General features: G+C 50.7%; 1 protein-coding gene across 2 annotated transcripts in view; it reads left to right on the top strand.

Annotated features, from left to right (window-relative positions):
• Nucleotides 1-20,491, top strand: part of CHD5 (chromodomain helicase DNA binding protein 5) — a 48,768-nt gene that overhangs the window by 15,844 nt on the left and 12,433 nt on the right. For both annotated transcript variants that reach the window (XM_077311763.1, XM_077311764.1), the window contains exons 10-27: nucleotides 126-332; nucleotides 430-641; nucleotides 1,733-1,864; nucleotides 2,181-2,292; nucleotides 2,713-2,904; nucleotides 3,415-3,615; nucleotides 4,490-4,627; nucleotides 5,456-5,577; nucleotides 6,899-7,072; nucleotides 7,425-7,566; nucleotides 8,303-8,434; nucleotides 9,310-9,427; nucleotides 10,186-10,310; nucleotides 12,654-12,885; nucleotides 13,353-13,478; nucleotides 14,175-14,347; nucleotides 17,890-18,064; nucleotides 20,243-20,335. In XM_077311763.1, coding sequence (XP_077167878.1) covers nucleotides 126-332; nucleotides 430-641; nucleotides 1,733-1,864; nucleotides 2,181-2,292; nucleotides 2,713-2,904; nucleotides 3,415-3,615; nucleotides 4,490-4,627; nucleotides 5,456-5,577; nucleotides 6,899-7,072; nucleotides 7,425-7,566; nucleotides 8,303-8,434; nucleotides 9,310-9,427; nucleotides 10,186-10,310; nucleotides 12,654-12,885; nucleotides 13,353-13,478; nucleotides 14,175-14,347; nucleotides 17,890-18,064; nucleotides 20,243-20,335 — 2,806 coding nt within the window. The remainder of the gene's footprint in view (nucleotides 1-125; nucleotides 333-429; nucleotides 642-1,732; nucleotides 1,865-2,180; nucleotides 2,293-2,712; nucleotides 2,905-3,414; nucleotides 3,616-4,489; nucleotides 4,628-5,455; nucleotides 5,578-6,898; nucleotides 7,073-7,424; nucleotides 7,567-8,302; nucleotides 8,435-9,309; nucleotides 9,428-10,185; nucleotides 10,311-12,653; nucleotides 12,886-13,352; nucleotides 13,479-14,174; nucleotides 14,348-17,889; nucleotides 18,065-20,242; nucleotides 20,336-20,491) is intronic.

The following is a 20,491-nucleotide window of genomic DNA, read 5'->3' as shown; positions in this document are numbered from 1 at the left end:
GTGACAGCGAACCTTTCAAGCGCAGGCAAAACGTGCAAGCAGGCAAACCCTTAGTGCCCCGTCCTGCTGAGCCTGAACGCTGGGGGCGTTTTTGTTGTGTCTTTGTCTCCCTGTTGTGCCTTCAGTGCCCGCCTTTAAAAGGCAAAGTCCAGCGGATTCTGCACTGGGTCTGGAAGGAGCCCCCAGCCCCGCTTGTGTCTGCCTTCCCCTCCGTGGACGCCGAGTTTGCGATCCCTCCTCCGAAGCCCCTGGAAGGGACCCCAGAGCGAGAATTCTTTGTGAAATGGGCCGGCCTCTCCTACTGGCACTGCTCCTGGGTCAAGGAGCTCCAGGTGAGCGGGGTCAGGGCGGTCCCTGTTGTAGCCCTGGGCGGGGAGGGCGGATGTGGTCGCCTGACCCCCCCTCCCGGCTCGCTCTCTCGTCCCGCAGCTGGAGCTCTACCACACTGTGATGTACCGCAACTACCAAAGGAAGAACGACATGGACGAGCCGCCGGCTTTCGACTACGGCTCCGGCGACGAGGACGGCAAGAGCGAGAAGAGAAAGAACAAAGACCCCCACTACGCGAAGATGGAGGAGAAGTATTACCGCTACGGCATCAAGCCCGAGTGGATGATGATTCACCGGATTCTCAACCACAGGTGACGGCACGGGCCTCACCCACCTCACAGGGTGTCTGTTGTGGGGAGAGGAAAGGGAAGGCGGATGGAAGCCGCTCTGAGACTCCTTTGGGGAGAGAAAAGCAGCATATAAGAACCAACTCTCCTTCTCCTTCTCCTTCTCCTTCTCCTTCTCCTTCTCCTTCTCCTTCTCCTTCTCCTTCTTCAGTAATATCAGGGCTCTCTCAGCCTCACCCGCCTCACAGGGTGTCTGTTGTGGGGAGAGGAAAGGGAAGGCAAATGTCAGCCGCTCTGAGACTCCTTTGGGGAGAGAAAAGCGGCATATAAGAACCAACTCTTCTTCTTCTTCTTCTTCTTCTTCTTCTTCTTCTTCTTCTTCTTCTTCTTCTTCTTCTTCTTCTTCTTCTTCTTCTTCTTCTTCTTCTTCTTCTTCTTCTTCTTCTTCTTCTTCTTCTTCTTCTTCTTCTCCTTCTTCTCCTTCTTCTCCTTCTCCTTCAGTAATATCAGGGCTCTCTCAGCCTTAGCTCCCTTACAAGGTGTCTGTGGTGGGGAGAGGAAAGGGAAGGAGATTGTAAGCCACTTTGAGAAAGAGAAAAGTGGCATATAAGAACCAGCTCTTCTTCCTTCTTCTTCTCATTGCCACTTTGGGGTAGGGAGATGAATTTACTCCAGGCCAAATTGGTTGGAGATTTTGGGTTTTTTTTGGGAGGGGGGGCATCATCTGGGCATGAAATTAGGGTCCCTGTGGACAGGCAGGGAGTTGTGAGTTTTGTGCATTCTGCAGGGGGTTGGACTAGATGACCCTGGAGGTCCCTTCCAACTCTGTGATTCTGTGAAATGACAGATAAAATAAATCATTGAGCCTCATAGGGCGACCGCTCCAGCCCTTGTCATGAGGAGTGCTGGGTGGGCCTTCGCTAAAACAAAATACCAGCTGATATAATTCTCCAAAGTTCAGTCGAACCTCCAGAGACTCCACTTGATCTGAGCCAAAAGGCCAGGACGCGACGTTTGGAAATACAGCCTGCCTGCAACAGCAGAGCGGGGACGACGTGTGTGTCCCGGCTTTGTGACCCAGCTGTGACAAACTCCTCTTCTGTCGTGCTGTCCAGTTTTGACAAGAAGGGAGACGTCCACTACCTGATCAAGTGGAAAGATCTCTCCTACGACCAGTGCACTTGGGAGAGCGACGGCATGGATATCCCGGACTATGAGAATTTCGAGCAGCAGTACTGGAATCACAGGTCAGTGCCGGAGACCTGGAGACATCACGGCCGGGTAGCAGCGACTCCAGTTGAGGCCTTCCCAAGGAACTCGGCGAGTGGAGGCTGGGGTGGATGGGTGGGTGGGAAGCTCGTAGCTGAGTGCTAGACTTCCTTCTTTGCATGCAGGAAGTCCATGGTCCATCCCCTGGCATCCCAGGCCAAAGGGAACTCAGGGATTCCGCACAAGACCAAAGAGAGCGGCTACCAGTCAGAACGGGAAACGCCGGGCCGGGATGGTCCAACGGTGCGGCTCATGGCGGGTTCTTTCCCACATCGTTTTCTTCCTCCCACACAGGGAGATGATGCTGGGGGAGGACACCAGCTGCCTTGCCAAAAGACTCAGCAAGAGAGGGAAGAAGCTGAACGACGACAAATTGGAAAGGCCTCCTGAAACGCCCTTGGTGGACGTAAGTGAGAGAGAAGGTCTGGCGGGGAAGGGAAGAGATGGAGATAGAAGGGGAGCGGGAGGGGGTGGGTTCTCCATCTTTGGAGATATTTAAACAGAGGCTGGAGAGCCATCTGATGGAGAGGAGGATCCTGGGAAGGCTCAAGGGGGTGACAGTGGGTGAGCGAGAGGGTTGGGAGTGTCCTGCACAGTGCAGGGGGTTGGACCTTGGTGGCGTATCAGCCAAGGACCAATCAGGGCTGACCCTAGTTAGCTTCCAAGAGCTGATGAGAGCAGGAAAGCCTGGCCCATCCAGGTTAGGACGATCACGGGATGACCCAGCGCATCAAGTTCAGAAAAAAATAAAATAAAATCTTTTAATCGGTGGACCGCCTGATTAATACCTTTTCTCCCCCCCCCCCCCCCGCCTGCCCCTCCGCAGCCAACGGTGAAATTTGACAAGCAACCATGGTATATTGATACAACAGGTGGCACCCTGCACCCTTACCAGCTGGAGGGTCTCAACTGGCTGCGGTTCTCCTGGGCGCAAGGAACGGACACGATCCTTGCCGACGAGATGGGCCTCGGCAAGACCGTCCAGACCATCGTGTTCCTCTACTCTCTGTACAAAGAGGTAGGCAGCGGCACTGACGTGGACCCGTGGCCTGTTTTCTCCAGCATCTTTTGCAAGGGGACTGCTGAGAGCCAGTTTGGTGTAGTGGTTAGGAGCACCGACTTCTAATCTGGCAAGCCGGGTTTGATTCCCTGATCCTCCTCCACAGGCAGCCAGCTGGGTGACCTTGGGCTCACCACGGTGCTGATAAAGCTGTTCTGACCGAGCAGGAATATCAGGGCTCTCTCAGCCTCACCCACCCCACAGGGTGTCTGTTGTGGGGAGAGGAAAGGGAAGGCGAATGTAAGCCGCTTTGAGCCTCCTTCGGGTAGAGAAAAGCGGCATATAAGAACTAACTCTTCTTCTTCAGTAATATCAGGGCTCTTTCAGCCTCACCTCCCTCACAGGATGTCTGTTGTGGGGAGAGGAAAGGGAAGGCGACTGTAAGCCGCTTTGAGCCTCCTTCAGTTAGAGAAAAGCGGCATAGAAGAACCAACTCTTCTTCTGATTAGCTGCGTGTCTTTTTCACAGGGCCACTCCAAGGGTCCGTACCTGGTCAGCGCTCCCCTGTCAACGATCATCAACTGGGAGAGGGAGTTTGAGATGTGGGCGCCAGACTTCTACGTGGTCACGTACACGGGGGACAAGGAGAGCCGGTCTGTCATCCGCGAAAACGAGTTCTCCTTCGAGGACAATGCCATCCGGACTGGGAAGAAGGTTTTCCGAATGAAGGTAAGCACCGGTAGGGGGTCGGCGTGGGGAGACGTGAGCCGCGTGACCCACTCCTGAGTGTATATGTCCATCCAGCTTTTATCATTTAATGGTGTTGGTTGCATATAAAAATGTTCATACTCCACATACTGAGAGTACAAGACCTTATATTAAAAAGAATTTTCATGCCTGCTCAAAGGTAATCTTTCAGATTAGTTGATTTCAGAGCTCCCCCAATTTTTAATTTTTCCCCTGTTGCAACAATTGGGGAGGGCAGGGGACTTAGGAGCAGTAAGAGGAAAACTATTTATTTGGCCTCCATTTCTATGGAGGTTGCCAACTCTGGGTTTGGGAATTCCTGGAGATGTTGTGGCGAGACCTGGAGACAAGTGGGCTTGAGAAGGAAAGGGAGCTGAAGCCTTCCCGGTAGATCTGTTTCTCCAGTAGTACGATTTGTCCAGTAGATCTGTTCTGTAATGCAGAGATCTGCTGCAATTCTGAAATACTTCCAGCCCCCACCTGGAAGGTTGGCAACCCAAACAGCTCCCTAATTCTAACTCTCACAAGTTTTGGATGCAATTTGGGGTGTTTTCTCAGAGATAAGGGTGGATGCTTTCTCAAAGGAGCAAGAAATACTGTTTTGTAAGCTTGGCAGATTTATGGGACGGGCTCCAGAGATTTCTGTTTGCTCTGCATTGCTTTTCTAATCCATTTCACTGCTCATAGATGGCAGGCGAGGGGAAGGCAGGCCATTGATTTCCTGTAGCTTTGATTCATAGCCCAGACCTGGCCTGCTGACATACTGCCCTGTGGTGCAAATGGACGCACATTTGTTTCTCCCCTGTGTTGGCTGAGTTACCGGAGGGCAGCGACGCTCTCTTCCTCTTTCCTCCAGAAAGAAGCGCAAATAAAATTCCACGTCTTGCTCACGTCTTACGAGCTCATCACGATCGATCAGGCCATCCTGGGATCCATTGAGTGGGCTTGCCTGGTGGTTGATGAGGCGCATAGGCTGAAGAATAACCAGTCCAAGGTAGGTCTATCTCTCAGCGGGGATCTGGAATGAATGCTGAGTTACTGTCTGGGTCCCTAGAATTCTGAGATACTTCCCAAACTGAAACCAGAAGCGTGTTACATAGAATCATAGAATCATAGAATCACAGAATCACAGAATCACAGAATCATAGAATCACAGAATCATAGAATCACAGAATCATAGAATCATAGAATCACAGAATCATAGAATCATAGAATCATAGAGTTAGGGCTGCTGTGCTGCTTCATTTCCCCCCAAAGCAACATTCTTGCACCCCCAAAATGTTGGGTTTTACCATGTGCAATTGAAAGGCTTACCTGCCCTCGAAGGCGGTCTATTCCCTGCATTCCTGCATGATTTCTGGTCCTGGGAATGACACGTTACCGAAGCCTAAAGCAGCTACTGATGAAGAAATGCAGCTGAGGATGAATAATTCTCTTTTATGCCTCTCTGAGCCATCGATCTTGAGAGCAGGTTCTGTGGAAGGAACTACATAGAACTTGGGGCCATGGCCAGAAACGCTGCTGTGCTGCTTCATTTCCCCCCAAAGTTGTGGTCCTGAGTTTCCTTTCCCTTCTATTCATAACCTGATGGGGGTCAGAGGCAGCGTTAGATGGGAGGGTGTCACAGTTTCCCTTCCTATGCAGAGTTGTGGCTCTCACCGGCATCTTCTTCTATGCAATGTCTAGATCCACTTTTGTTTAGCTGCACACAACTGCTGATGGGGTTGGTGCCTGATGTCTTTTGGCAGTGGCCAGAACTCAAGATCCTCTTATGGTTGGCCTGAACGGTCCCCTCCGTTTCTCCCCCTGCTCTTCCTCCAAGTTCTTTAGGGTGCTCAACAGCTACAAAATTGACTACAAGCTCTTGCTCACCGGGACACCCTTGCAGAACAACCTCGAAGAGCTCTTTCACCTGCTGAACTTCCTCACGCCAGAGAGGTTCAAGTGAGTAATTTGCACAGCTCAGGCTGGCATCGCTTGGTGGCTGACATTCAGAGAGGCAGATCAGAAAGGCTGTGCTTTGAATCTCGCCCAGTGGCTCAGGAAAAGTCTCTCTCTGGGGGAAAGAATGCTACTAGCCTACCCCACAAGACTGTTGTTAAATTGGATCCCCTGGAAGTGCTCATGGAAGTTTATTGCTTGAAAGCATTTTTATCCGGCCTTATCTCAGACCAGTGGCTCTCAACCTTCCTAATGCCATGACCCTCATGTTGTGGTGACCCCCAACCATAAAATTATGCAAGGGTTCTTTCCCAGAAATTAAACCAAAACTATAAAAATGGCGTGAAGATCCATTGTTCGTGATTGTATATAAATTGTTTTTTTCCCCCGGGGGTTTCTCAGTTCAGTTCTGCCTCTTGTCCCACCATGCCGATCTCGCTCTTTTCCACTGCTCCAGACAGACGAACGCTCTATCTCGATCTACCCCGCAAGGCTGTTGTGTGGATGGCATTCCCCCCCGGCCAAACTGCTTGCCCTGCTGCGACCCTGTGAAAGGGTCATTCGACCCCCAAAGGGGTCCTGACCCCCAGGTTGAGAACCATTGCCTTAGACTCAAGGTGACTAGCAAAGCAACAGTAAGTTACGAACATGTAAAAACAGTTTAATCGTCCCATCATTGAGATTCAAACTACAAGAAGCAGGTCCACCCTTTCCTTCCCCAACCCCCCCCCCCAAAGAAAACCCCACATTTTTGTTGAAACTTCCCTATGAGAATCAGAATAACCTCATGAGCAAAATATGCCAGAAAGGGGCTGCAGTGTTGGGTGGGAATAATGTAAAAAAATGTCTCTTGGTTCATTCTTCTGCTGATGCAAATTATGAACAGAAAAGGAGAAAGAGGTGATTCTACTTGATTTCTCCTCATAACTGCAGGCTCGCCTGGGTGCTGCCCATACTTGGATTTTAGGGCTCCCTTGAGGCTCAGGAGAAAGTCTGTCACTGTGATATGATCCCCTGAAAATGTGTTCCTTATTTGTTTTTAAAAGCCATGTGCTTTCTCCTTTAATATGCTCATAGCAAAGCAGGGAACCCTGTTTTGAACAGTGGAAAACCAAACGGAGGCTGAAGGGTTAACCCCCCCCCCATTCCCTGCACATCTCAGAGGCAAATTGAGGCTGTGCATTTTATGAACGGAGCGGGAGGCATGCTCTTCCATCCCCCAGCAGCTAAGCGTCTTTCTCCTTGCGGGCAAAATGTATCCATCAGTCGACCCCACGTGGCTTTCCTTCTGCTGCCCGGCTGATATCCTGCTTATCCCCCGCAGCAACCTGGAAGGATTCTTGGAAGAGTTTGCTGACATCTCCAAGGAAGACCAGATTAAAAAACTCCACGACCTTTTGGGCCCTCACATGCTCCGGAGGCTGAAGGCCGACGTGTTCAAGAACATGCCTGCCAAGACGGAGTTGATCGTCAGGGTGGAGCTCAGTCAGATGCAGAAGTAAGTTCTGGTCCCGCCGGATTTGCAGGGATTCAGCTAGGTCTGACGGGATCGAGCCATGGCTCTCTTCAGGGGACCTGGTGTGGGGTTCTCTCGTCTCGTGGGGTCCAGAAATGGTGGGCTGCCAGAGTATTGATGACGATAGTGCCGTGTTATAATCAGTCCCCAGTACAAGGAGGCCTTAGAGCTTCTGCCGGTGCTTTTTCTGAAGATCACTATGACAGTGGTGTGAACCTTGGTAGTATTGTTGATGTCCACAGACTTTGAGGGATGCAGCGTTGCTTTGGGCGGCCCTGTTACCTGTGCAGCCAAGCGTAACCTCCATTCCGGTTTCCCCCTTCTGCCCATGTAGAAAATACTACAAGCTGATCCTGACAAGGAACTTTGAAGCCCTGAACTCCAAAGGAGGGGGCAACCAGGTCTCGCTGCTCAACATCATGATGGATCTGAAGAAATGCTGCAACCACCCGTACCTTTTCCCCGTGGCAGCCGTGGTAGGTCTGTTTGATTTGCTTTCGACCTTTGCGTTTCTGCTGCCATGACAGGCATCTGGGGAGGCCTGCCCGCCTGCCAGCCAGGGGGATTCTCCTGCCCAGGTAATACCACAAGTCCTTGCAGCCAAAATATCAAGTAAAAGGGGAGGGGAGCCCCCAAAGAAGAGGAGATTAAAGCCAAAGGAACAACATAAATGTGAGTTTTGTATGCGGAGGTTTCCTTTGGAACGGTGATGAGAAGGAATTGGTGACGAAGAAGAAGAGTTGGTTTTTATACCCCTGCTTTTCACTACCTGAAGGAGTCTCAAAAGCAGCTTATAATTGCCTTCCCTCCCCCCCCCAAACACACACAACATGTGGGTAGGTGGGGCAGAGAGAGCTCTGACAGAGAGAGCTCTGTGAGAACAGCACTATCAGGGCTGTGACTGGCCCAAGGTCACCCAGCTGGCTGCATGTGGAGGAACAGGGAATCAAACCCGGCTCGCCAGATGAGAAGCCGCCGCTCTTAACCTCTCCACCAGAGTAGGACAAATGCACACTTCTTCATCAGAGATAATATTTCAGGAATACGTCAGACCAACCCAGCTCCCCGGCTGATCCAGAGTAGGCAGCCTTGATTCTTAGGACTCGCTGTCATTCAGTGAGAGGTGCACAGCAGACGTTAACCTCCCACACCCCCGTGGATGGATGGATGGATGGATCAGCCCCCCCTTACCTTGCTTTGCTGTGCTCTTAGGAAGCCCCGGTATTACCAAACGGGTCCTACGATGGCAGCTCGCTGGTGAAGTCCTCGGGAAAGCTGATGCTGCTGCAGAAGATGCTGAAAAAGCTGCGGGACGGAGGCCACCGGGTGCTCATTTTCTCCCAGGTGAGGCTCAGGTGGCCCAAACAGGGCAAACTGGGAACTTCCCAGGAGACCAGCTAAAGAGCAAAAGGGAGCAGAAGCCGGGTGGGAAGAGCAAGCCTGTTAGCCGAAGCGCTCTGAATAATCTCGGCCTTGCAAGAGAGGTTCACCGTTGTGGCTCTGGATCCGCCAGTGCAGCATTACAGTAGGGAGCCCAGCGGCAGGGCAGGGAGTCTCCGGTTCAGATCTCACTCTGTCGTCTTTAAGCGGCTGTTTCTTTGGTCTCCAGTCCCTGTCTGTGTTATGGGGTGACTGACTTTGTGGCCAGAAAAGTCTGAATGTTCACTACTAATCCTTTATAAGTGTTCTAGCACTGAACTGCCTTGTGCTGTCGGCCAGTGTGGAGGATCTCAGTAGAAAGGCTTAGTGACAATTTGTCCCCAGGCTGAGGCTCACGTTTTGCTGAGCTGAAAGGGAAAACCTGCTTCACTTTTTCTCCCCAAGGGAGTACGAGATAGGAAGGATTGCATATTCTTAGATGATCCTGACGACTATGTTTCTGCATGAGTTGCTGGTCTGAGAGTGCCTTCTCATCAAGAAGAGCAGTAACTCTTCCAGAGGTGCAGTGGGTAGGCTCCTTGGAGGAGAGGTGATTTCCCCCCTCAGAACTAATGATTGTTCAGCCACACCTGTTACAGATTCAGGGCAGGATTACCACAGCCCAGTGGAGACTGATTGGGAAGGAAGCAAGACCAGAGCAGGGAATCATGCAGAGATTCAATGGGGAACCTCTATGTGTGTGTATGGGGGGGGGGTCTTGCAGGAGCATATAAATTGACTGTTTCTTCCCCTGATGATGTCATAGTTCACAGTCTGTTTTTGTTTTGTTTCTTTGGTAGATGACAAAGATGCTGGACTTGTTGGAAGATTTCTTAGAATATGAAGGCTATAAATACGAGAGGATTGATGGGGGAATCACAGGAGGGCTGAGGCAGGAAGCCATCGACAGATTCAACGGTACTTTTTTTCGGCTTTCCCGTTTAGGATGCCATTCGCCCAGGCACCTCTGGAAGCTATTAGTGTGTCCTGAACCCCTGGAAACTTGCAAGACCAAAAGCCTAACAAGAGTTTTTTTTCTCCAGTGAAAGTTTTGTCAATTTAGGAGAATGAATCGCTAGGTTTATTCAGGGCTCGGTTTCCTTCTCGAGGCTGTTTTAGCTCTGACACGGCATTGCCCCCCCCCCAAAATAAACAAAAACAAAATGGCAGCTCGTATATACTGAAGCTTTATCCTGTTTAGTTTCCAGCCCCCAAATAGGCCACAGCTGGATGGTCAGGACAGTTAATCATGCAGAGACACAGAGGGCAGACTCTTCTGCAGGTGTGCTTTGGGCTCACAGGTGCCCTTAGTTCATTTCTCATGCTGCACAAGCCGTCCTTTCATAGAACTTGGGCCGGGAATTACCGACTCGAGAAAACGTGCCATCCATGTAGACCTGTTAGCTGAACTGGATGCATGGGGCACCCTCCTGTCTAAGTCTGAGCACTCTGCAAAAAGGCTGCTCAGGCTGTCTGTTTGTCCCGTGCCTGTCCCAGGCCTTAACCCATCCCTTCCTTGTCCGCCACTAACCCGTCTTGGCTTCTTTCCTTCCAGTCGGGACGCCTCCTGGACTTCCTGTGACGTCCGTGCTTCTCTGGCTAACCCTGACCTCCTTTCTGTCTCTCACCCTGTTGCTCCCCCCACCCCAATCCTGTGGATTTTTTGTCGTCCTCAGCTCCTGGAGCTCAGCAGTTCTGTTTCCTGCTCTCTACCCGAGCTGGTGGTTTGGGCATAAACCTAGCTACGGCCGACACGGTCATTATTTACGATTCTGATTGGAATCCCCACAATGACATCCAGGTTAATTTTCTGGCTTTTCCTTCCCCCCCCCCCCCAACCATCTGGTAAAACACACACCGGTAACCCCTGATGCTCCTGTGCCCTCCCGTGTTCCCCTGTGCATCCCTTGCTTCTCTTCTCTGACCTCCCCCACCCCAAAGTTGTTTCTGGTGCTTTGAGTGTCGTCTCCAAACCCACCTGTCTTTCCCCACCAAAGAGTTGCTGATGTTTCTGGGAAGTGCCTGCCTGTCGCTGCCCCCTCTTGTATTAATCTCCCCCCTCCCCATGCACACACCAGCTCCTTTGCATGAGAAGGAGTTTGTATGTTATTCATTTTTATGTCATTACCCTCCCCCCCCCAATCGGCTGCATGTCGTCCCCTTTTTTGGTGCTGTTGAATGTTCTTTTTACGTGGCCTGTTTTTAACGTGGCTCTTTTTGTCCGGGGCTTAATCGCAAGGCTGCCTTTTAAAAATTAATTTTTGCTGGGAAAGGGGGAGAGGCGGAGGGCATAATTGCCCAGCTAGGTCAGCGTTCTGCCTGCATGCAGTGGGCAGCCAGGTTCCTCTCGTGACGGGCCTGACGGGCCATCCCCTCCTCGGCTGGCTTTTTGAACCCACAGCATCTCTTAGAGCTGGTTTGTCTCCTTGTAAGATTGCCGGACCCAGGTTTGAACGTTCCTGGTGATCTGGGGGGCGGGGCCTCGGGAGGGTGGAGTTTGGGGAAGGGAGGGAGTAATGCCACTCTAGGACTTCTGTTTCCCCCTAGACTCTACGGGATACCGCAGCTTCAGAGGGAGGACTCTATGGTTTACCATAGAGTCTGCCATCTGAAGTGGCCTTCTATTCCGGTGGAACTGATCACTGTAGAGAGGAGACTGGTTGTAATTCCAGGAGAACTCCAAGCCCCACCTTGAGATTTGTAATCTTCTCAGCCTACTTTGTTGGATTTAGTGGTACAGTTTTGGGATGCAGATCGAGGCCGTGCGTTTTCAGCTCGATGAAGAGCTTTTAAAATCATTTTGAACGGGCAGCAGATCTGTAAATACAGGAACTGTCTTGAGTATGTCCCCAAAATATTGTGGTGATCTCTCATGGGGATTTGAAGGCAAGCGATGACCAGAAGTGGCTTGCTCTCATCTGCCTTTGCACAGTAACTCTTGTCTTCCACGGTCTCCCACCCAAGCACCAACCAGGGCCAAACCCACTGAGCTTTCAAGCTCTGACAAGGTTGGGTGAGTGTGGGCCATTCACCTGTCTCATCTCGTCCTGCTTTTCTTCCAAGCAAGTCAGGTCAACGGACATGCCTTATTCTCCTTCCCCCATCGCAATTGCCAGGTACGGCCATTAAGAAGTAATTGCCAACACTGTTAAAAGACCAACCGGCAGGCTTCTTTGGTTTGCCAAATGGCCTGCTTGGGCAGACGTTGGATACGCCAGCGTTGGCAGGAGAAGGCCTTTATGAGCCGGCAGCCACATGCCATCATTTTGTCATTGCTGCGGATCGAACCGTTGCGAGGGAAATTACGCAGGCCGGGTATTATAAACAACTCCGGGAGGGGCGGGTGGGCTTGACTCTTCCCACAATGCATTTCTGCCACTGAGCAGGCAACAGGAGCAATTTCTGCCAAGCCGTTTGCCGCATGCAAGCACGACACTTTCCCGTGTGCGTGCACAAAATAAAAAGGTCACAATGTAGAACTTTGAAATCCTCATTGTTGTTTTTTTAAAAATATTCTCAAGAGGGGCTTGAATGCGGGATCAGACCAGTGGTCCATCTCGTCCAGCATCCTGTCCTACACGGTGGCCAGTCAGTTACTATGGAGGGCCAACAAGGATCAGTGGCTGAGGCCTTCCCCTTCCGAAGGCCCTCAGCCCTTGCAGGTTGTGGTATCTAGATTAGAGGTTGCTGGAGGCAAGAGATGGGTTCCATCAGAGTTTCCAGCAGAGTTTCAAACAGGACAGGTTGCCTTTGAGATTTCAGGACTTGGTGTTTCAGCTAAGAGCCTCTTGTGGCGCAGAGTGGTAAGGCAGCGACATGCTGTCTGAAGTTGTCTGCCCATGAGGTTGGGAGTTCGATCCCAGCAGCCGGCTCAAGGTTGACTCAGCCTTCCATCCTTCCGAGGTCGGTGAAATGAGGACCCAGCTTGCTGGGGGGTAAACGGTAATGACTGGGGAAGGCACTGGCAAACCACCCCGTATTGAGTCTGCCATGAAAACGCTAGAGGGCGTCACCCCAAGGGTCAGCCAAGTCAATCGGTTGGCATCAGGAGAACCAGACTTTCCTACTTTCAAGGCAGGGGAGGACAGAAGAGGCATTTAGTCTCCCCCACAGACTCGAAGCCTCTCCCTGCCTCTTTGTCCAGGCGTTCAGCAGAGCCCACCGGATCGGGCAGAACAAGAAAGTGATGATCTACCGTTTCGTGACGAGGGCCTCCGTCGAGGAGCGCATCACCCAGGTGGCCAAGAGGAAGATGATGCTGACTCATTTGGTGGTCCGTCCGGGTCTCGGCTCCAAGTCCGGTTCCATGACAAAACAAGAACTGGACGATATCCTGAAATTCGGAACAGAAGAGCTCTTCAAGGACGACGTCGAAGGTGAGACGGAGCAGTCGTGGTCCTTGGGTTCAGCAGGGTGTGATGACAAGACTCTTCAGGGGGTTAGGTAGATTTGGTGGGATCAAAACCTGAGGTTCAGTGGTCGGGTGATGGACAGACAAGGAAGGGGATGGCTGGCTTGATGCTGGGTCTGGAGAATGTCTTCTTCCATTCAGTGTCCCTGAGGAAATATGTCTGTGGCTGTGGCTCAGCTGCTCTAAGCCAGGGGTAGTCAACCTGTGGTCCTCCAGATGTCCACCGACTACATTTCCCATGAGCCCCTGCCAGCGTTTGCTGGCAGGGGCTCATGGGAGTTGTAGTCCATGGACATCTGGAGGACCACAGGTTGACTACCCCTGCTCTAAGCGACTGTGAAGCAAGGCCGGAAGGAAGGGGAGCTTTTTTGTCCTGTCCTTGGTAAGACTCCGCATCGACCACTGCTTGTTCTCTGCTTCCCTTGTTCTCAGGGATGATATCTCAAGGCCAGAGAATCGGACTGCCCGAGGCCATGACCCCTTTCACGGAGACTCCAGCCTCCAAAGGGGTGACGGTGACTCCTGGCATGAAGAAAAAACATGGCGGCACACCACCTGGTAAGTGACTTGCACAGGCTGGAGGGACACTCAGCTCTCTGTTCCCTCTTGATTTGCGTCACATAGAATCATAGAATCATAGAATCATAGAATCATAGGGTTGGAAGGGGCCACACAGGCCATCTAGTCCAACCCCCTGCTCAACGCAGGATCAGCCCAAAGCATCCTAAAGCATCCAAGAAAAGTGTGTCTCCAACCTTTGCTTGAAGACTGCCAGTGAAGGGGAGCTCACCACCTCCTTAGGCAGCCTATTCCACTGCTGAACTACTCTGACTGTGAACATTTTCCCCCTGATATCTAGCCTATATCGTTGTACTTGTAGTTTAAACCCATTACTGCGTGTCCTCTCCTCTGCACGCTTGGGTTCTGTGTATCAGAAATGCGTGTGAAGCCTCCTGGGGGCCAGTTGTCCTGCAAATATGGCGAATCAGACTGTCTGATTCCACCCCGGACTTTTTACCCCGGACTTTCCTAGGCTCCACCCCCCAAAAAATCTCCAGGTGTTTTCCAACCGAGAGCTGCCAATAGTACCTCCACGCGACTTGCTTTGGCCTTATGAAAATTCTAGCCGCTAGTATTTGTTCCTTGCTGCTTCCGCAAAGGCAGGGCTGTTCTCCTTGCAGACACCGCTGTGCTCTTCCGTGTGCTTTCCGCCGACCGGTCCTTCCACCCCAGCCGGCTTGCTTTCTCTCACAGGCGACAACAAAGACGTGGAGGACAGCAGCGTGATCCACTACGACGACGCGGCCATCTCAAAGCTGCTGGACCGTAACCAGGATGCCACCGACGACACGGAGCTGCAGAACATGAACGAGTATCTCAGCTCTTTTAAAGTGGCCCAGTATGTTGTGAGAGAAGAGGATGGTGTGGTAATGTGCCCAGCATCATGGATTTCCTTTGGTCTTCTCAGTTTTAGATATTTGCTGTGCAGAAATATATGAAATCATAGAGTCAGAAGGGACCTCCTGGGTTATCTAGTCCAACCCTCTGCACTATGCAGGACACTCACCACCCTATCACTCATCCACAGTCACCTGCCACCCCCTTAAGCCTTCAAATCCTTCAGGATTCTTCAAAAAGTTGCATTTAAAATATCAGTTCACTTTCTCTATTTGTAGTGTTTCCTTTAATGATGCAAGTAACAGATCTGTGTAGAAGTTCTGAATGTGAACATTCCAACAGCAGCATCAAAGAGGTAGTGTAGAATCATAGAAGCATAGAATCATCTTTAACCGCCCCTGCGGTTAAATAAAGCCCTAAGGGCTATTGGGGAGGAGTTAGGGAGGGCTCTGTCCGTGATAAAAACTCAGAGGGGCAAATCAGGAGCCGCAAAGCGGCTCCTGATTCGCCCCTCCAAGTGCCACTCACAGGCCACTCAAGGGCCAAGCGGCCAATGGGGAGGTGCGCGAAGTGCCTTCCCCATTGGCCCCTCACCAGGACAGACCAAAATTCCATTCACCCAGCCCAGTCTGGCTGCCAGTCTGCTCCTGACCACTGCAGGGAGAGGAGGTCAGCAGGGCTTCCAAGGGGGATGAGAACAGGAGCTGCGCCAGCCCTTTTTGCCCCAAAGCTGTCCAAACTGTCATGTCTTGAATCTATCATGTTTCAATCTATAAGGTTTGCATCACATCTTATAGATCAAAATGTATTAGGCCTAAATTTATTTATTTGTTTGTTGGTTAATTGGTTAATTGGTTAATTGGTCGATTTGGTTAATTGGTTGATCTGGTTGATTTGGCTGATTTGGTTAATTGGCTAATTGGCTAATTGGTTAATTGGTTGATTGGTTAATTGGTTGGTTGGTTGGTTGGTTGGCTGGTTGGTTAATTGGTTAATTGGTTAATTGGTTAATTGGTTAATTGGTTAATTGGCCGTTTGGCTGTTTGGCTATTTGGCTGATTGGCTAATTGGCTAATTGGCTAATTGGCTAATCGGTTAATCGGTTAATTGGCTAATTGGCTAATTGGCTGATTTGTACTTATAAGTTGCCCCTATTGAGCCTGTCATCTTGGGGTGGCATACAACATCTGTAACTGCTCTGTGGAGGCAGTATAAATAAAATGCTAAGGGTCCTTGGGGTGGAACCTGTCTGTGATGGGGGAAGGGAGTCCATTGGCCCCTTCCCCCCCAGAATGACAAGCAGAGAGCTCAATTGGCAGGCACATTGCACCTGCCGATTGAGCCCTCCGCTTATCATTCCAGGGAGAAGGCACCAATCACCAGCTGAGCGCAGCACGGTTGGTGATTGGACCCTTGGCCTCGGCCTCATGAGTCAGGAGGCATGAAGAGCCTCCCAACCCGCCCCCCCCCCCCCCCCCACATCTACCACCTTCCCCCCAGGCAGCCATGACCAGGCTGCTTACCACGAGGACACGCAGGCGCCCGGCCCAACCTGCTAGAGGTGGCGGGGGGGCTTTGCCCCCCACCAAGGGGACAGGCCTGACGTGTCGCTGATGCCGCGGCCCTGTCCCGTTCCTACCCTGCAGCTGTCTGGCAGCAGCCCGGCCCCGCCACAGGGACAGCCCTGCCACATCACTGACACAGCAGCCCTGTCTCTTTGCATACCCCAAACACCCGCAGGTGCCCGCCAGCCAGCCGCAAGACTCGCCACTGACCCCAAACAACACACAAACGTGGGAGTCGATGCCGACACTGGTAGGCAGCCACCCCTCTCGACCCCACATGCTTCCTCCACCCCACAACTCACCCCCGCACTCTGCTGCTGGTTCCCCACCCCCAAACACCTTGCCCCCACCCTTCTCTACCCCTAACTCTTCCCCCCTCACTACTCACCCCCCACACCTGCCCAGTGGCCCCTTCTTTCCACTCCTGCCACGTCCCCTTCCATTGCACCTATCTGCCTGCCTGCCTGCCTACCTGCCTACCTCCCTCTCCCTTCTTCCTTCCTTCCTTCCTTCCTTCCTTCCTTCCTTCCTTCCTTCCTTCCTTCCTTCCTTCCTTCCTTCCTTCCTTCCTTCCTTCCTTCCTTCCTTCCTTCCTTCCTTTCTTCCTTCCTACCTACCTACCTACCTACCTACCCATCTATCCATCCAACCCTTAATCTCCTTTCTTGCTCCCATCCATCCATTTCTCTTCTGCTTTTCTTTCTTCCATTCTTTCTTCCAATGCTTATGCTCCTATCTCCCCTTCTCTGTCTCTGTCTCTGTCTCCCTTTCTCTATGCCTGGCTGCCTGCCTACCTTCCTTTCCTCCCTCCACCCACTGCCCACTAGCGCCCGCTGTATTTTCTATACAGCGGGCTTAATTTCTAGTAGAATCCTAGAGTTGGAAGGGACCTCCTGGGTCATCTAGTCCAACCCCCTGCACTGTGCAGGACACTCACATCCCAATCGCTCATCCACTGTCACCTGCCACCCCCTTGAACATTCACAGAATCATACAAGAGTACAAGAAGGACGGTCTATTTATTTATTTTATTTATTTAGGTTTCTATACCGCCCATTTCTTTGCAGCTCTGGGCAGTTTACATTGAACATTATATAATACAAATTACATAATTATCCAAACAGAGAGAAACAGACCTATCCAGTGGCAATACAATAAATATATTTATATTTTTATATAAATATATTTTATAAAAAATATATATTTTGTAAAATATATATTTATATAAATATATTTTGTAAAAATATATTTATATAAATATATTTTGTAAAAATATATTTATATTTATATATAAATATACAATAAAGGAAAGAAAAGTGTCCTTTTTTTGTAGTTTTCCTTATCTGTTTATTATGTAGGACTTCTGTCAAAAAGGAATCCAGGCAAATATCCGTTTTAAGTGAGATTCTTTCATCAGTGACAACTCCTCTGAGTCTTCAATATTTTTTATCAATTTTATAAGTATCAAGAATTTAAACCTTACATATATAATAATAATATAATACAGGCCACAGGCTCAAATAGGTATGGCGATATCGGTCTGTATTGACACGTTCCCTTGTCATCCATCATTATACTCTGGTTGCTAATTGCCCACTGCCTCTTCCCCACCCTTTTCTGAGGCTCCCCTTGTGAGCTGAGGCCATGGGTGGGGGGGACATACTCAGCTCTGCATAGGCAAAGCAGGGGGGAAAAACACCCTAACGAATGAAGGACAGATACCAAGTCGCACCAAGGGCTACAGAGAAAAACCTGCAAGTCCCAGCAGTCCTGGCATCTGTCTCCGGCCCTGCTCAGAACACCCACCTCCCCTTTTATTCCTGGAAGCCTTCAAGGTGAATTCAAAAGTAAATATAAACGTCCTGTTTGGAGTCACGTTACTTTTCTAACCTGGCTGGCACGTCCCCGTCTGGAGAGGATGGCCGTCGTGTCTCTTTGAGCACCCCGGATCGTTGGGCATCCCGTTCTCGAGCGTCACCTCCTCCCCTCGTCCTTTGCGGTTGCAGGAGGAAGTGGAGCGTGAAATCATCAAGCAAGAGGAGAACGTGGACCCCGATTATTGGGAGAAGCTGTTGAGGCACCATTACGAGCAGCAGCAGGAAGATTTGGCGCGCAACCTTGGGAAGGGCAAGAGAGTCCGCAAGCAGGTCAACTACAACGACGCCACACAAGAGGACCAAGGTAAGGCTGCGGTTTCACGTGGCCAGATGGGTCGAGCTGGGGCCCTGCTCTAGCATGGGTACCGTTCGCCCCCAGTAAACACTCTTAGATGCTAAGGAGCCCGTCTTGTGGATGGGCAAGATCTTTGTGTGAATTTCCAGTAGGAGGAAGTTGTACGGGAGTGGTCCCCAACCTTTTTATCACCGGGGACCACTCAACGCTTGATAATTTTACTGAGGCCCGGGGGGGGGGGTAGTTTACTCCTCTACTCTCAACCACTGCCCTAACATTCTCTTTACTCCTCTACTCTCAACCACTGCCCTAACGTTCTCTTTACTCCTCTACTCTCAACCACTGCCCTAACGTTCTCTTTACTCCTCTACTCTCAACCACTGCCCTAACGTTCTCTTTACTCCTCTACTCTCAACCACTGCCCTAACGTTCTCTTTACTCCTCTACTCTCAACCACTGCCCTAACGTTCTCTTTACTCCTCTACTCTCAACCACTGCCCTAACGTTCTCTTTACTCCTCTACTCTCAACCACTGCCCTAACGTTCTCTTTACTCCTCTACTCTCAACCACTGCCCTAACGTTCTCTTTACTCCTCTACTCTCAACCACTGCCCTAACGTTCTCTTTACTCCTCTACTCTCAACCACTGCCCTAACGTTCTCTTTACTCCTCTACTCTCAACCACTGCCCTAACGTTCTCTTTACTCCTCTACTCTCAACCACTGCCCTAACGTTCTCTTTACTCCTCTACTCTCAACCACTGCCCTAACGTTCTCTTTACTCCTCTACTCTCAACCACTGCCCTATGGTAGTGCTTAAACATCCCTTCAAAATAAGATACAGACACGCCCACAACCATGAACCTAAGGAACATTTTATTTTCATGGAAATTTTAACTCATGGCAATGACAAATCAATGGGAACCCTGAGCTTGTTTCTCTGCAACGAGATAGTCCCATCCGGGAGTGATGGGAGACAATGACACCCGAAGTGTGTTGTAAAGGGCTGGAGGGGATGAAGTAAAGGGCCGGGGTGGGGTGGGGGGAAGGCGTCCTTCGCGGCCCACCTCCAATTAGTCGATGGACCACATGTGGTCCGCAGCCCACAGGTTGGGGATTGCTATTCTATGGGATCACCCCCTACTGCCTTGTTCCCCGTTCTGTTATTCCAGGGTCTGTACTCACGGTTCGACTCCACTGAGTTCTCAAAGCTGAGGGGCAGTGTGAATCAAAGACTGAGCTATCCTCAAATTCCAAAATAATACCTTAAAATCTGTTGCGTTACCTTACCAGTAAGGAGAGTTATACTCTCTTAGATTGTAATAGCCTGTCAAAACGAGCCCGGCTCTTGAACCTGGCAGCTCTCCAAGTGGTCATGAGTTCCCTCCTTGCATGATTGTGGCAGAAAATATTCTGTCCATTGTAAATTGAATTATCGGGTGCAGATCCTTGCCTGGTCGCCTAGGATGAGTGTGAACTGCCTGCAAGGTGACCAAGCGAGAAAGCTTTTGTACACAGTAGCTGGACTTCTTTTTTCAGGTTGTTGATATGCTATAAATTACTTGTCGAAAGGTGAGCTAGTAAAAACATTTACAGGGGCACATAAGAGGAAATTTGCCTCAAGGTAGAGAGCTTAAAGGCGAGAGACATGTCTTGATTGTTATTTTACTGTTAAATGGATTACAGACTCTGCAGTGGCAATCATTGAAGAAGTATTTGAAAATGGGGAAGCCCATTATGATTGCCCAGAAATTATAGGATTTATACATCAAACAAGAGTGGTTGTGAGACTTATCAGTTTGGCCTGCTGATTTCGTTTTTTCTCTTATCAGGAACATATTTGCAACACTGGCCCAGGGGAGCTACCATTTAGGGAAAATTCTGTACATGGGAGTTTCCCCATTGGGAAAACAGCTGTTCCCTAGAGACACTTCAGGTTGGGAAAAGGGAGGGGAGGGGAGGGGAGAGGCCCAGCCCTCTACCTCTGTCCAAATTGGCCCCTCCCACACCTGAGAGCAAAGTTTACTAAAGGGACTGGGAGCTCTGAACACCTGTCTCCCAACAGACATCTGATCTGACTGGACCTGGAGCACACCTGCAAGCCCACGTGAAGTTAGGCCCTGATTCATGCCATGGTGGCTTTCTTCTTTCCCCAATGAGCCCTCCCCATCCCCCTCTTCCTCCGCAGAGTGGCAAGATGAGCTGTCCGACAACCAGTCGGAGTATTCCATCGGCTCCGAAGATGAGGACGAAGACTTTGAAGAGAGGCCGGAAGGTCAGAGTGAGTCTGGGGTTTGTTACTCTCTTGGTGGATTGAGCCCAGGCTGCAGAGATTTGGGAAGCACAAGGCTGCTCTTGCAGGGGCTCATGGCAGGGGCTCATGGGAATTGTAGTCCATGGACATCTGGAGGACCACAGGTTGACCACCCCTCTGTCT

This window comes from Paroedura picta, chromosome 15 (assembly GCF_049243985.1).
Source record: "Paroedura picta isolate Pp20150507F chromosome 15, Ppicta_v3.0, whole genome shotgun sequence".
Taxonomy (NCBI): Eukaryota; Metazoa; Chordata; class Lepidosauria; order Squamata; family Gekkonidae; genus Paroedura; species Paroedura picta.
This window is presented reverse-complemented; position numbering and strand designations above follow the sequence as displayed.